Source organism: Eupeodes corollae, chromosome 1 (genome assembly GCF_945859685.1).
Source record: "Eupeodes corollae chromosome 1, idEupCoro1.1, whole genome shotgun sequence".
In the NCBI taxonomy this organism is placed as follows: Eukaryota; Metazoa; Arthropoda; class Insecta; order Diptera; family Syrphidae; genus Eupeodes; species Eupeodes corollae.
This window is the reverse complement of record NC_079147.1, coordinates 63,611,874-63,627,773: the sequence shown is the minus strand read 5'-3', so window position 1 is coordinate 63,627,773 and position 15,900 is coordinate 63,611,874. Positions and strand designations below refer to the sequence as shown.

Here is a 15,900-nt window from a genome sequence, read left to right as displayed (position 1 = left end):
TGTTGTTGACAGCAGTTGCAGTCAGCTGTTTTTCCTTTCCTATAAAAGTATCTTTTGACAATTGATAAATATTTTAAAAGGTATTTTACTTCAAAACCCATATTTTTGCCAAAGCCGCGTTAAATGCTTGGTTTGAATTATTGAGGCAAAAAACTTCCTCATTTTATCGAGATTTTTCAAAATTAGTTTTAGGTCAAAACTGAATTAAAATGGGTTTCAAGTTTTTCCAAAATTTCATTTACATGGTATTAGGTACCTATTAGTGTAAAATGATTAATTTTGCAAGATTAGGTATTAAATTTTGCAGCGCTTTATCTCTTAGTGCCTAGTGACTTCTCTGAACGCCTCATATTTTCATATTTTCGAGTGATGTCAGAAATAGGGTGGACCTAAAATTTTATCTAAATATAAATTACTCTTGGAAGATTAGTCAATTCCTCGCAAGAGGCAGAACCCGTGAAAAAGATTTTAGACAGCTCAGGAAATTGAACATAGAACTTTGGCTTGACATTACTTTGAAATTACTATTGCATCAAGGATCAGGTAGAACGAGTTCATTAATGTCTGAAAGATTAGTTACTTCAGTGTTAAAACAAATTACAATTTTTCCATTTTTATGTTATACGCAGAATTTTTGTTTGAGTTTTTATTGTGAAAATATCAGCAATTATTATCAATAACAAAAATCTTTATTTTTTGGTACTTTCTTGAATTTTTGTGAGAATTTATTTTATAGCAAAAACTGAAAGTCGAAAAATATGACGTCCTGTTATGATGATGAAGTTTTTTTGTGGCTTAAGAAAAATTAACTTTAATTATCTAATAACTTTCTGGACTCCCTCTATCTTGCTATTGTCCCATTTATACCTACCCACAATTCAATTCTTGTTATTTGGATTGGAAGTCCTAAAGAAGCCATAACAATAAAATGACCATCATAAGCTCACAATTTATAAAATTACTTAAAGAATGTTATAGGTAGGTACCTGAATATACCTATAAAGTTGTCCTTTCAGTTATTGTGCAATGTGCAGTTGCATAGTCCACTTAATACTCTGTTGACCTCAACACAATGCCGAAGAAATTTATTGTTGCACTACAATAAATCAATGTCCCACAACTGATGGTATCGAATAAGTGATGTGATGTCCTACCTTACATACTCCTTCATCTCCACCTCCAACGACCTCCGATAACTTGGCAAATGGTTTAATGCAGTTGCATGTGTTCCTAGTACCAGTCCTTTCTATACCTTCCTCTATGCTTAAGAATATATGACTTTGGCCAAAAGAATCTCGGGTCTGAACGGAACACGCCACAATTCAAGGATGGTTTATTCAACTATACTAGTCCTGGCAAATAGCAAAAATATAAAGTGGACAGAAAGGACACATCTCTCTCTCTCTCTCTCTTACGTCTTATTCACTTGGTGAGATTTGTCCGTTTAAGTTTTGAAGTCCTCCACTCAATGCTCCTAGCTCGTCCTGCTCCTCCTCCTTTTCTTATATAGAATTCGTTTCCTGTTGATGGTGTTTTGTTATAGTCCACCCCTAGTCGTCATCGTCATAGTCATCATTGTTGGTAATTCTTGACACAATAATGCAGGACTTTTCAAATGATTATGGTTATGAGCGCCATCGCACATAAGCAGGTCTTGGTAATGGTACGGGAACAGGGTACACTCGTATGAAAGGAGCAATATACCCAGTGAAAGAGTGTTCTTTATAAAATCCAAGAAGAAAGATCCTTTCATCTCCTCTTCGTCGATGTGCTCTTCTCGGAATACAACGAACTTCCTATAATTTCCTAAGCATTTTCAATAAAATTTTATGGACAACGGATGCACTTTGTGCACTGCACTCTGCCAATGCCAAGTCAAGTCAAACCAAAGCCAAACGGAACGGCAGTGGCAGCATTCAACATTGACTGCCACTGCTGCATCATTGACAATTATTTTGAATGGCATAAATCGGTTATGCGACCTCCTTGAATATTGTATTGACCAGCCCTTTACTCGGAAATGGCCTTGTGAGGAAGTCATAATCATGTTGATGAAGATGATAATGACCATGATGAGGATGACGATGTCGATGACCATGATGCTACTGTTGGGAATGGGATAATTGAATTGAACTTTGGATTTTCCAAAAAGTTATAATCTTATCGTGATCAAAAGCAAAAGAGGGGTAAAGGAGGCGCTCGAGTCGATTTACCAAAGTTAGAAGTGGATTCGGATTTCAGGGACACTGGTTAAATTCCAATAAGTTTTTATTTAAGTGTTATTGTTTTTTGGAGAATGTCGTCAGCAAATGATTGTTTAGAATTTTTTTTAAGAAGTCATTTTATGTATTGCAGTAATGTGGAACCTTCATATTGGACTATTTTTATTGAAGTTAAGTACAATTCTAGGAAATGAAAAATAAATAACGAATTCGTTGAGCTCACTCAGGATACGTTAGAATTATTTAGTTCCGCAAGAAAATTCGAGGATTGTTGTTTATGGTTTCGACATCTGAAAATATAAAATTGTTCAATGAGGTTTGGGAATTTGTCATGAATTCTTCAATGGTAGAACAAAGTTTCCAAATAGTGGAAATTGAATTTGAAACGAATAATTATTCCGAAGTTAATAGAGCACTTCATCATTTGGTTAAATTACTTCGTCAATAAGAAAAATTGCTGTATATAGAACGAAGACAGATCTCAAACCATCAATAAATGAGGTAAGTGGCATTTTCGGTGATTTTCTAATTGTGGTGAAAGCGTGCTTAAGCATCAGTTTATTCCAAAACTAATTTGTTGACAACTTTATTTAACGATGTCGTCCTATTAACTGGCCTTCGTTCGTGACTTTACGCCTTTCGATTAGTTTTTATGGGGCTATGTTACAAGTTTATGCTGAGAAACTAGGAATTTCTGAAGCATTAAAAGCTAATATACAAGTCACCATTGTAAATCGCAGTTGCACCGAATACATGTCAAATCATATAATGTCTTGTATTATAACATTTGAAATTTTCGAGTCCTTAAAAAAACACCCATTTAGAAAAGGTGCTTTTGAAAATGGTTTTGACTCGTGCAAGTGACCGAACTTGAGATTTAAATTGTACCTAAAAGTAGGTGGAAACACAGAATTTGCATAATACACAGCAATAATAAGAAGGGAAATGTTTATCAACGAGCCATTCCAGAATTGTGCTAGATCTCCATTTATCATTTAAATAACAAGATAGCTACTTCTCCTATTATATAACAATGCTTCTGGATTTGAATTGCTCTGGAAATCGGAAAAAATTCAACCCATGAAATGGATAAATTGGTCGCCGAACCCATTCATCGAACACAAGACGCTGCCTGTGGACGTTTACTTTCAGTTCCATTTGCCACTAAATATTACCCGAATGGTGGTCTATAAAAGGTCGAGTATTCTGAGCTTTCGCCAACGTTGAGTTTCTTGTTTAATAAATAAATGAACCAGTGCAATCTTAAACAGTTCTGTTAATAAGATGATTTTGAAGACCTTTAAACAAGAACAAGTATATCCGAACAGAAAACAAAATTTGACAGACTTTTAACAGACCAATTCGACAGATTAAGCAACAGCTATTTTAATTATTATGGCCGTCATCAACTGCTAAGCGTAATTTAAACTTGTTTAACATGTTTAAGAATAAGAACCAAACTTTTTTGACTAACACTTAGCATACAAAACAGGCGACATCTAGTGGCCACTGCAAAATAAGCTGGTGTAGGCTTTTTTGATTTACCCTTTGTATACAAAACTTTTAACCCTACATTGCGGCTTCGGATCGTAATTTAGTCGTTTGAGCAGAACCTGAACACTGCTTTCTGATTAGAGTTGAATCCGAACTCACCCATTTAGTTATGAAACACACAGAGAACTGAACTGTCAATAGTTTTAGAATTGTTTTCGGTCTCTTTTATAGCACACAAAATTAGCTCAGTTATTTTATTTACATATAGCTTATAGAGCGTGCTCCAAGCCAGTTCGATTGAACAAAGAAAAAACCGAGCACTCTGATATATGTACATATTTGAGCTAAAAAGAAACAGATCTTCTTTTGACAGCTCAGATCTCTGCTCGTTGAAATGTCAATGTGCAGATTTGGGGTGAGTTCAGATGAAGTATCTCGATGGTTCCATTCAGCAAAAAGCAATAGAAAACAGGAAAGTCTTAAATGAAATTAAGAAACTTATATTCGGTTTTCCAGTGATAAAAAATATAATGTAGCCTCTTACGATGAACGCCAAGCGCCAAAATTAATTCGTTTGATTGTTTGTGTTTTAAGTTTTCTATCTTAGGTGAAAATTAACAATTTGAGAAATGTTAGATGACAATAAATACGAATCATTCCAAGACACATCTTATTCAAAATAATTAAATATATTTAATGTTGCTTTGAAAATTTAAAATAGTTAATTATCATCTCATTTAAAAAAAAACCTCTTCTAACATTTTATTTTTAAACTTAATTTAATTTCAGGTTCCAACATTAAAGCAGCAATTGCAATTTTAAATTGCATATTAGCACGTCAATTATGCTTCGAAGATCCATCCTGTTCAGCAATTTTAGAGATTATACCCAGAGTTTGTGGACCCATTCCAGGTAAGAACCAGAAGTGATGTAACGAGGACATTAAATTTAATTTTTATTAAATTAATTTAGGAAGAAAGAATGCCATCCAGAGTTCATCTTTCCATCAATTAAGATGGCATTTGTTGTTATTTTTTCACATGAAGATTATTTTTGCTTGTTTTTAAGAAGTTTTACTAATCTCTAAAGGTCCTCTTATCTGTACCTTAATAAGTTTTTGTAAACTTAAAACTTTTTTTTGTGTATTTAACTCTGATTCTTTTATCTATAACTTTGTTTTTGTTAAGTTTTTCACCTTTTTTTAAAGAAGCTCATCAAGCTAAGTAACTGTGTTCAGTTCTGTTGCAACAGTTTTTGAGTGCAAGGAACTTTTTTCTGCTTGTTTTTATTTTACACTTAAAGGCAGCCACCTAACCTGCTTTTTGTTTTTGTATCGTCATCATCATCATCATCATCATCAGAGTAATAGTCGGAGTGTCATCTTAAAGGGAAGGGTATCCTATGAACACGCTCATTATGCATGCAATATTATCCAGAAGTACACAGACTGGTGTTCCCTTTTTTATATGAAGAGACAGAGAGCAGGGACACCTTTCGCGACAGCAGAATACCTAACCTATCCTATATTCCTTATACCTTCCCTTACCTTACTATATACGTAAAGCAATCTTGTAAGCTCATGCCGCTGACGCTCTTTACCTTAATTTTTATGACACAGTCATTTGGAAAATTGCACCAAGCTGGAATTTTTAGTAATATGTACTACAGACTCTAGAACTAGGTAAAGACCTAAGGTAGGGAAAGGTAGGTTAGGTATGAGCTCTTTAGTTGGTTGTTGGTTGGGTTGGGAATATTATAGCAAGTGGGGACTTGGGAATGGGATTCTGTTGCCTGAAGACTCATATGAATTGTATATTACACTAGTTTTCATTTATGTTCATATCTATATTGTAATTTGTTGTTGTTGTGTTTGTTACAAAAGTATCCTCCTGACTTTATTGTATGAATTGTAAAAAGAAGAGTGTTAATTTATTTTCTAGCTAAGCCACATAAGACTCTCATATAAAATTCATTTTATCACAGAATGAAGCCAGAATTAAAAATAGTTAATTATTTGTTTTTTCTCTTTCAAACTAAAATTAAAAATTAACTTTTATACACTTGAATCCCTGGGATTTTTAGTTAATTATGTTAAGAGTAATTAAATTGATTATTAAAGATGTTTAGATTTTATTTGATTTTGATTGATTTTTGTTGATTTCAAACTTATTTTCGCTGGTTAAACAACAGCTTTAAGGCTGAGCTACCAAATCCGGCAATTTCGCATGTTCACTTACCCATGATTCATGCTAAAAAGGGCCTAATCGCTAAAGATAATTTTTCGACCAAAATTTGGTCAAAAATGTAACATGCCATGATAAGCTGTCTTTAGCGACTGATTAAAAGAAACATTATCCTCACCACGAGCTGTCAAAATCAATGCAAGTTTTAGAAGATAATTAAATAGCTTAAAACCCTGTTATTAAAAGTATGAAACCACATATAAAAAAGAATAAACCAAGATTTATGGTCCTGCCTTACTACCGAATTAACTGTCCGTAACTAAAGTTGCTACCTATAGTTCTTGGCAACATCGAGTTGATTTAAGTTGCATAAGATTTGAATAACCTACAAAGTGCCTACTTTATTTATTTGAAAATATTCTTCAACAAATTATTTAAAAAACAAAAAATATTGAATTTCAGAATGAATATGAAATTAAAAAGTAATAGTTACCTTACAAAAAAAATTCTGATGTGTTTAATGGTTAAGAGCTTAAACAGGTAATTTAAAGCAACCCTGGACCTAAAAGACACTTAAATACTCTGCAAAATGTTCGTATGTCCAAAAGAAATTAGTTCATATTGCAACTTTTTATTGTCTTAAGCATTTGTTTAAGGTGACAGATAATGTCAATACCTATCAGTAATTGCCAGCAGTTTTGTCTATGCAGCGCTGAATGCAATCCATCTTAGTCTTTCATTCTTTCATTGAATGAGGAAAGACACACACACATAAAATAGTTCAGTCAGTAACTAACTATAATTTGACTCAATACAAATTTTAACTTCGTTTTATTTGTTGATTTTGACCCATTTAGGGCTTTCAAGTTTTTAAATATAGTCAAGCCATTTTAACTTCTAAAATCCGAAATCCAACTTCAACTTTGTTACTCCGAAAAATTTTCGGAAAAATTGGTTGAAATGCTCCGACGTACGGTCGGAAATTCCCGTTAAACACTTACATGAAAAAGTGTTAATTCTGAGGTGAATGCAACCTTTCGTAGATTCTTTTATCCGCTGTATAAATAAACATGCACATGAAAAAGTTCAGTGTTTAAGTCTTTTGCTACTTTTTACTATCTCAATCATTTTTTTAAGATAAAAGGTAATGTCAATATCACCAATTCTCAGCAGTTTTGTTTATGCAGCGCTAAATGCAGCATTTCTTAGATTTCGTTATTCGCTGAATGAAGAAATACACAGATGAAATAGTTCAGTTAGTAACTAACTATGATTTGACTCAATACAAATTTGAACTTTGCCTTCGGGCTTTAAAATGTGGAATATTGTCAAGTCATTTTAACTTCCAAAATCAGAGATCCAATTTAAACCTTGTTACTCCGTGTTAGAAATTCCCTTCAAAAACTTACATAAAAAGGTTTTAATTCTGAGCTGAATGAAACCTTTCGTAGATTCTGTTATCCGATGTATAAATAAACATGCACATGAAACAGTTCAGTGTTTAAGTAGTTTTGATTTTATTCAATAAATTTGTTAACTTTGCGTAATTTAGATTCTGATGACATTTGGAGTTTTCAAATTTGTGAATATAGCCAAGTTTTTGAACTTATAAGATCAAAAATCCGGCATCAACCTGGTAACTCCACCCTACCATAAATTTCATTAAGTGAAATACTTTATTATTTGTTTTTGACTTTTTTAATGGATCTTAAAACTTCTTTTTTTGTCATTTTATTTCCTTATCAACCGTCAAATCCGTGTTATTTTACTTCTAAACCGCTGTAAATTATTAAAGGCTCTTTTAAAAGATTATTGAAAGTAGCTATTAATTTTCATTTAAAATAAGACTTAAATACATAAATATTTACATGGATTCCCTACAAATTTTAATATGAGTTTCCTGCATTGCATCACTCCTTAAGGTATCGCTATTCGTGTTAACTGTAAACACTCTCGTGTAAATGCCCATAAAACTTATTAACCAACATAATAATTCTTCCTGTCATGAGTTTTTATATAATTCCCTTTTTCTATACTCTCTGTGCCACAATATACAATAAATGTTTTGTTTTTCATATCATTTATCCCAGCATGGTCTATGAAAAAGTGAAGGCAACATAAACAACAACAACAAAAAAGGAATAAATATCCTTCCATCGCGGCGGAATTATTTAAAGGCGCTAACAAAAGGCTTATAGATCATATAACCAACAAAAACGTTCGTTGGTGCTATACGCAGAACTAGTAAGGCAGACAAGTGATAACACTTCTCATTCTCATTGGGACAGCTTAATTATACAATACTGGTCCCGCTGCAAAATCTATATATAGGATTGGAATTGTGGGTCCTTGCAAGTTGCATTATGCGATGCGAAGCGATGCCCGTCTGTAACAGCGCTGAATGCATATAGTCAGTCGTATAGTTAGTGGAGCACAGCGGTAATTTTTTTTTGCAAACTATAGCTGCTATAGCGTACAATATCATATCACACAGTCACAGTTACTTTACACCACAGCTTAAAGCACGGCTGACTTGGCTTGGGATTGTTTTGCTTTCTGCAAATCAAGAGAAAAATATGAAAATTATTTCCGCCCCATAGAATCCTTGTCGAGAAAAGCGAGAACATAAATACAGGAGATTCCTGCGGTGTACTCTTGTATACTGTATAGCCAGTAGAGTTGTTGATGTTTTATTATTTTTTTGGCGCCAACTTTAGTCAGCTAACCCCGCTGATTTTTCTTCAAACGCCCAGAATAGCAATTGAAGGGGAGTTGGTGTGCGGTTGAAGGCTGGTGTGACCATTAATTTTACGGGTGCGTTTTTGTTTCTATGTTAACTTTCTCACTCACTCACTCACTTTATCATTCAAACTTTTTCTCTCACTCGCTTGTATGTTTGGGAGCTCGTAGCTGTTAGCTGCTAGCTGGTAGCCATATTTATATGGAGTGACGCTTAATGGGTTCGTACTGTTTCAATGATTTATGTCTCAGTTTCATGAAGCTGTATATAATTGCTGTCTGAGTATTTTTATTATGTACATACATCGTGTTCTGCTTAAATTATGAATCGAGCTGTGAGCGGTTTTTTGTTTTTTATTGCTCCGTTCCGTTATATTCTAGTGGTTGTATTTTGTTTTCTTTTTATGAAAATGAAAACTAAAACCAACTCCACCACCGCCACCGACGACGCTAGAGGTTTATTCTTGTGGATTAATTGCAAAATTATCAGGACTTATATTGGACTATTCAAACATACAGCACGAACAGGGTGACCATTTCGTGCCAAATCGAGTCTATAAATTGTATTGTTTTGTAGGTACCTATAGTTTAGCCATGAAACTATTTTGTGTTTTTTTTGGTTTGTTTAAATTAAAATGATTTATACGGGGTTATTGTGGAATATTACGTGTTTTGATAAGGACATTAAAGTTAAGTTTATTGCTGACTTTCTTGTCCTTGAGTTTTATATTTTATATCAATAGTTTTAGTTTCAGCTATGACTTAATTTAATTACCTAGTTTCTTTTATAACAATTGTGTTATGCTTTTTAATACTACTTTTACTTTTTGATTGAAATTCTTTTAATAAGATTAAATTATTGTTTACAAAAAAATGAGTTGTTTCACAAATCAGATTTAGCTTAGATGTATTTTAATTAGTGCGTGACATAAGGACTACAAGTTTTTTTTAAGTTTTTGTTCAAGTTAATGTTTTTTTCAGTGTTTGAGTAACTCCGATTTAATTATACTGGTCTCAGCTTAAATTAAAATAAAAGCTTTAATGTGAAAAAAGTGTAAAAAAAATAAATCTTTAATTAGGTACAATGTAAAGGTATTAATATCGCAATTCCAAGACGTCTTTTCTTTGACATTTAACCGGATATAATAACACTAAACAAATACGTTAAATTCAGTTTGTAATCACAATTTTCATGTTCTACTGAAATTGAAAAATGTAATCCTCCCCTTATACAATTACCCATACTTCTAGGAATACTAAAAGAATCTTTATTTAGCTACACTACACGAAAGCGGAATGCTTTACCCGGGTGGTGCAGACATTCAGAAGTATTCCCTTCTAATCTTAAACTTTTTTTTTTTCTAGGTTTAATCATCATCATAAGCGTATTCATAACCCCTAAAAGCAAAACTTTCAAAAATCTCCTTTTCATACAAATAGACTGAACAAAAAAATAACAAAACTTAAAAATCGATTAAGCAATGTTTTGATCTCCTCACATTTTTTAAGGAACATTTTGTTTGCAAAAATCGTGAACAGTTAATTTCCCCTGTAATTTTATTTCAGTAAAAGGTTAAAGCCATCTTAAGAACTTTCATCATTATTAAAGGCCATTTTTATTCTCAAATTAACAACAGCTGTGTGATCCATCCTTAAATTAGTTGAATTTATTAATTAATATTGAAGAAAACTTCGTTCTCCGTGATTCTCATTTAGTTGAGGCACAAAACCCTAGTGTGACGAAAATGTATGCTTCGTTATCGTGTTCTTTGAAGTAACCTTTCATAAGGGTTACAAAACCAATCTTACTTGATAGCATCCAAGAATAACCTATAGAGGTTGTGTAGCTGCTGGTGTCCATATCTTTTAATTCTGACAAAAGAAAATGGTTACACATATATTGTTCACGTTGAGAACGATTATTTTTGATTACGTATAGATCCTGGTTCAGCTCTACAGGTTTTTGTCCCAACGAAAAAATTGAAAATTTGCATTCTGCGAAAGATCCAGTTCTTGTGAGTGACGTGAAATCGAATGGATTGGATTCTTTTCAACGACAATACAAGTGCTGTGTAATCGTTGACGAAACAAGTGATTTAAAATTGCCATTTAAAAAAAGACAACATTTTAAATATTTTATCATAATGATTTTGCGAAAAACCAAAGCACGGATTAGTGAACGAAAATAATTCAGTACATAGTCAATAAAAATATTTTAGTGAAGAATGAGTTTCGGATTATGAAATGTAGGATTCAGTTAAGTGGTGCCAAAAAAAATAGATGTGAAAAAAGTTTTTGTTGATTTTATCTATTTTGTGCAAGATTTTGTCTGAAACTTTTTACCCACTTAATTGTTTCACAGTACACTCAGCCTTTCATATTTGTTTTTAGATTCCCATCCTTGTTCTTTTGATGTGGGCTATCAACAGCAGCGTATGATAAGCTCATTCAATTCTGACCTTGACAGCATTATCCAATGGTCAATCAAAAACCTTGTAGGATTGAATGCTTCGAAAACTCAATGCTGTATACTTTCGCATAAGCGTAACCTCTATCTAATGCCACTATTCATACGTGGTACTTGCATCGAGGAGACTGAACAGCTTTCTGTTTTAGGTATCACACAAACTATCTCTTGTTGAGTAAGCTAAAAGTGATTGTAAGTGTTAAGGGTTTTTCCGCCGATGTAAGAAGTTTTTTAAACCCTTCTGATCTGGCTTAAATTAACAATGGTTTTATTCGTCTGAGACTGGAGTATAATTCTCATATTTAGGCTGGTGTTCCAATAACGTAATTAAGTCTTTTTGAGAGAGCTGAAAAAAGAGCTATTAAAATGATAACTCGCATATTTGGCCAGGTGCACCTAAAACAAGTTTAAGTCTTTTTGACAGGATACAAAAAAGTGCTTTGAAAATGATAAGCGTTAGAACTATAGCCGAATAAATTACGTCACTCGAACACTGCCGCAATGTTTCATGCCTTTCGTTCTTCTACAGGTATTTTCAAAAACAGTTTAATGTCGGATTAGCCAGTTACATTCCCTCCCTCAAACAAATCAGCCGTAATACTCGCACTTCTAAGAATGCTCATATAGGGATTATTTTTTTAACCGGACCTTTAGAATGTGGAATTCTTTTCCCAACTCTGTTTTTCCCTATGATTTTGATATTCAAAATTTTAAGACCAATGTGCTCTGATATCTCCTCTTTAATCCTTTCTTATTTTCTTAAAGCGCGTACTGTGTTTAAATTTTAAACATGTTAAGGGTACTAATGACCAAATGAGAGCCCGTTAATTAAAAAAAAAGATCTTTCCTTTACCGAGACATTAACTTCTCTTGAACACCGCAGCAAAGTATCATGTCTTTCATTGTTTAATTGATGTTTTTTATTAACAATGCTCTAGTAAAATAGTAAAAATCCACCGTAAATCTCGTAATACTTCTAGAAAAGCTCATCAGTTTACAATTGAGCCCAATTTCTTAAGCCGCACTACAAGAATGTGAAACTTAACCAGGCTCATAATTTGCAACTCGTTACAATGTGCAGAAAATCAAAACTAATGTGTTAAAAAACACACCTATAGTTACTTTTAATTTTCATTAAGGGAAGACTTTTTAAATGTTTTCTTATAATATCCAATAGCAATTTATAGGGATTTGTAATAGCTATGTATATTTAAAGCATTGCTGTGTCTTTCTATATTATTTTTAATTTCTAGTAAATTGAATAAAATCAAACAAAAAACACAATTCAAATCACACCTTTCAGCTTTCCATTTTATGTATTAAAATTATGACTCATATTTTTTATGTCTCTACAAGTTTCCCTTCTAATATGTTTTTTTTTATGTTTCCTTCCGCATAGCGACTTATATTTCCTCATAATAATTTCCATCTTAACATAACACAAAACCACAATCTAAATGATATAATTAATTCTCTGAAAGTGCTTTTTTATTATCCTTATTTCTACAAATAAAAAACAAATTCTTTTCATATAACCAAATAAATTCCATTGTTAAAACAATCGATTTTCCAACACAAAAATTAATTATTCTTGTTTACAACGATGTAGATGACACTTATGCAGGTATAACTAATGACCAAAAAAACACACTATATATTTCCATTAATCAATATAATTTTGTTTATATGAAATTCCAACTCTCATTCTGAAACTTGTGTCATTATTTGTCTTCTTATTAAATACCACAAAATCGTTAACTTTCATTCCCACAAAATAAAAATAAAAATAAATGTCAATAATATACTAGTAAACTCTTGTTAGATCGATTTCTTATAGCTCCCCATATCATAAAATCAACCCTTAAAAACCAATGAACACATTGCCAAATATCAAACACTATAAACCAAGCTGTTTCCATTAAAAAAAGAAGAAAAAATATAATAAATAAATACAACAAAAACAACAACATCAACAACAAGAAAGAAAATAAACATAAGTCTTTGAACAAAAGGCCAAGTATCTTCCCTTTATGACATTGACACAAACGAAGTGGATCATCTCCTTCTCTATATATAGTCTATATAGACCCAGCTATAAGCCCTCACTTAAGCGCCCCTTTTTGTCGTCTGATGTGAACAAGGATACACTACCAATCTGTCCGCAACAAGTGACGCTTTTCGCAGGCATATATCACTTTTTATATCCTTCTTAAATATAGTATACATTTTACAAAAACCAGTAACAACAACAATAAATAAAGACTGAAAACATCGCATGGTAGTATCTCATAAATGTTTCCATCTCTCTGAGTAACTAGCACCTAAACTGCGTTGTCGTCCTTTGTCCTTGAATATGGAAAACAGAAAACAAAAATACGGTTGGTGTAGGACATAGGTATAGGAAAATGAAAGTAATTGATGGCCCTCCAGGTAAAAAGACAGTTTGTTAACCAACAAACAAGAAAACATTAACTCCAAAGGATAGGTTCTCGCTACTCCTTTAAAAAAAACAAGGCGTAAATAAGATGTTAAATTGAATAAATTACAAGAACCTCTCCTTAGAAGGTTTGCATCCTTTAAAATCCTTTTACAAAACAAATCCTGGAACTCCAGTTCCAGGTAATAATGTTTATTTTTTGTTTTATTTTCACAATGTTGTCCTTTTCAGGATGAAATTGAATTACAAACAGATTGCTAGAATGAAAATGCGTTCCCTATACAAACTCTCTTTCTCTATTTCTCTTTCTCTCTTAAAAGAAAAAAAACAGAAAAGGAAAGAAAACACTGTAATAAGAACAACAAGGATCTCTCTAGAAAGCAAACAACTAACCGCAGGACTCTCGCTAAGCCATATGCACACAAACTAATTTTTACCATCGCTTGGCTGCAAAGGCAAAGAGAAACTTTCAAAAAAGTTTTTTGGTCCTTCGAGCCGGATGTGTGTGTTTTTTTTTTTTTTTAGTTGAGATTTCTTCATGCGCCAGAGTATTTTGTTATTCATTGGAATTTGTTGTTCAAATAAAAGCCCCAAAAATATTTCTTTTATAGTTTTTGTTGCTATTTTTTTAAACTTCGTTGAGTTATCCTTTGGTTGTTCGTTGTTTATATTTCTGTATGAAACAACAACAAATAAAAGTTGCCTATTTTTAGAGACTGCTACCTGCTCCCAGACAAGTTAGACACACGATTTTATTGGAAAGGAGGAATTATTTTCACCACAAGATCCTGTCTAGAGCAGAAGGTTGAGTTAAAAAATAAAACAAAACAAAAATAGCAAAGCCAAACTTTTTACTCACACAAAAAACAAAAAAGGGATGTGTTGTGTACCTTTTTATCCTTTTTTCCTTTTTGTTTTCGTGTCGATTTAGAACACGTGTTGGGTGAGCTGTGATATACAATATCATGTTCTTAAGGCTTCAATGTTTTTAGGTTTAGAATTAAGGGTCAAGCATCAAGCTATATGAACCCCTCTGGTCAGTCACTCCATCAAGGTGAGAAAATTTAAAAGAACACAAGGATTTTTTCACCCAAAAACAAAAAAATCCTTACCTTTCGTTGCGTCTCGTCTTTTCGTCTGAATATTTGTTGCTACTCGTGCCCTAATATGAAGCAAGTAAATAAATAAAAAAAAGAAAAAAAAAACAAGGAAGGAAGGAAGGATGAATGAATGATTGATATTGGTAATAAAAAAGAATTGATATATATTCCTTTGAAATCTTTTTCAAGGATGGATTTTTGGTTAAAAAATTGAATAATTTTTTTCTTTTTTACTTGTATCTTTTGCATTCTTATTTCGTATTCCTTTTTATCGAATGTACATATATATTTTCTCGTTCTCAAGAACTCATCCTTTTAATGGACCTAACTCCTTTATTTCTACCCCCACACTCTTCCATCCATTTCTTCTCTAAGAAAAGGGATGAATGTTGAATGGAATGCTTTTTTTCATCATCTTTGGAATTTTTTTGAAGAAATTTTTAAAATGAAAACGACACAACAACAAAGCCAAAAAAGGAATAAAAGTAAAAATAAGATGATTTGGATAACTCAGACAAAAATTTTTGAATGCAAATAAGATTATTACCATCAATAGGGGACAATGTGTGTTATATGGTTTATTAAAATTGATTTTACAAAGTGTATTTTGGGAATACTAAGTAGTGTGTTAGGATCGATATATTTTGTACCTTCCTATAGTCGTGTTTTATGGGGAGTGGGGGAAGGGAGGGTATTGAATTGGGAATAAATAAAAAATACATCACATTAATGGGATCTTTATACACACATGAAAAAAAGAAGAAATATATTTTAAGTGATTGCTCTTGAAAGTAAAAGGAACATTATCTAAATCAGTTGTAAGATTTTAAGGCCTCTCCTACCCTATCTACTTTTTATGGTATGTGGATGGGGTATTATGAAAGTTTTGGAATTCTATATGTACTGATTCCAAATATAGAAGAAGAATTTCTTTTATACATACTTTATTATGAGAAAGTACCCTTTAAGTGCATTGAAAAAGTGAACACAATGGATTGTGTTTTGGTTCTAAAACACCATTTTTTAAACTATCCCACATAACCCGAAAATGTAATATTGTCAAACTTGAATAGGTAAGTCTTTAAATGATACTAAATTACAATTATTTTAGATAAGTGAATTTCAAAAGCAATCTTAAAAACTGTATTTAAAGACACTAAAGTTTGGGTGTCCCTTAAATGAAATCAATAAAAAAACATATATGCACATCATTGACGACCAAAATAAATAATTAAGTAACACGAGGCCAACTCTAGTT

The 15,900-nt window shown here is 32.3% G+C and overlaps 1 protein-coding gene across 4 annotated transcripts in view; it reads left to right on the top strand.

Annotated features, from left to right (window-relative positions):
* LOC129943330 (uncharacterized) overlaps positions 1-15,900 on the top strand; it is a 371,384-nt gene that overhangs the window by 228,301 nt on the left and 127,183 nt on the right. For all 4 annotated transcript variants that reach the window (XM_056052677.1, XM_056052678.1, XM_056052679.1 and 1 more), the window contains exon 2: positions 4,506-4,628. In XM_056052677.1, the coding sequence (XP_055908652.1) occupies positions 4,506-4,628 (123 nt within the window). The remainder of the gene's footprint in view (positions 1-4,505; positions 4,629-15,900) is intronic.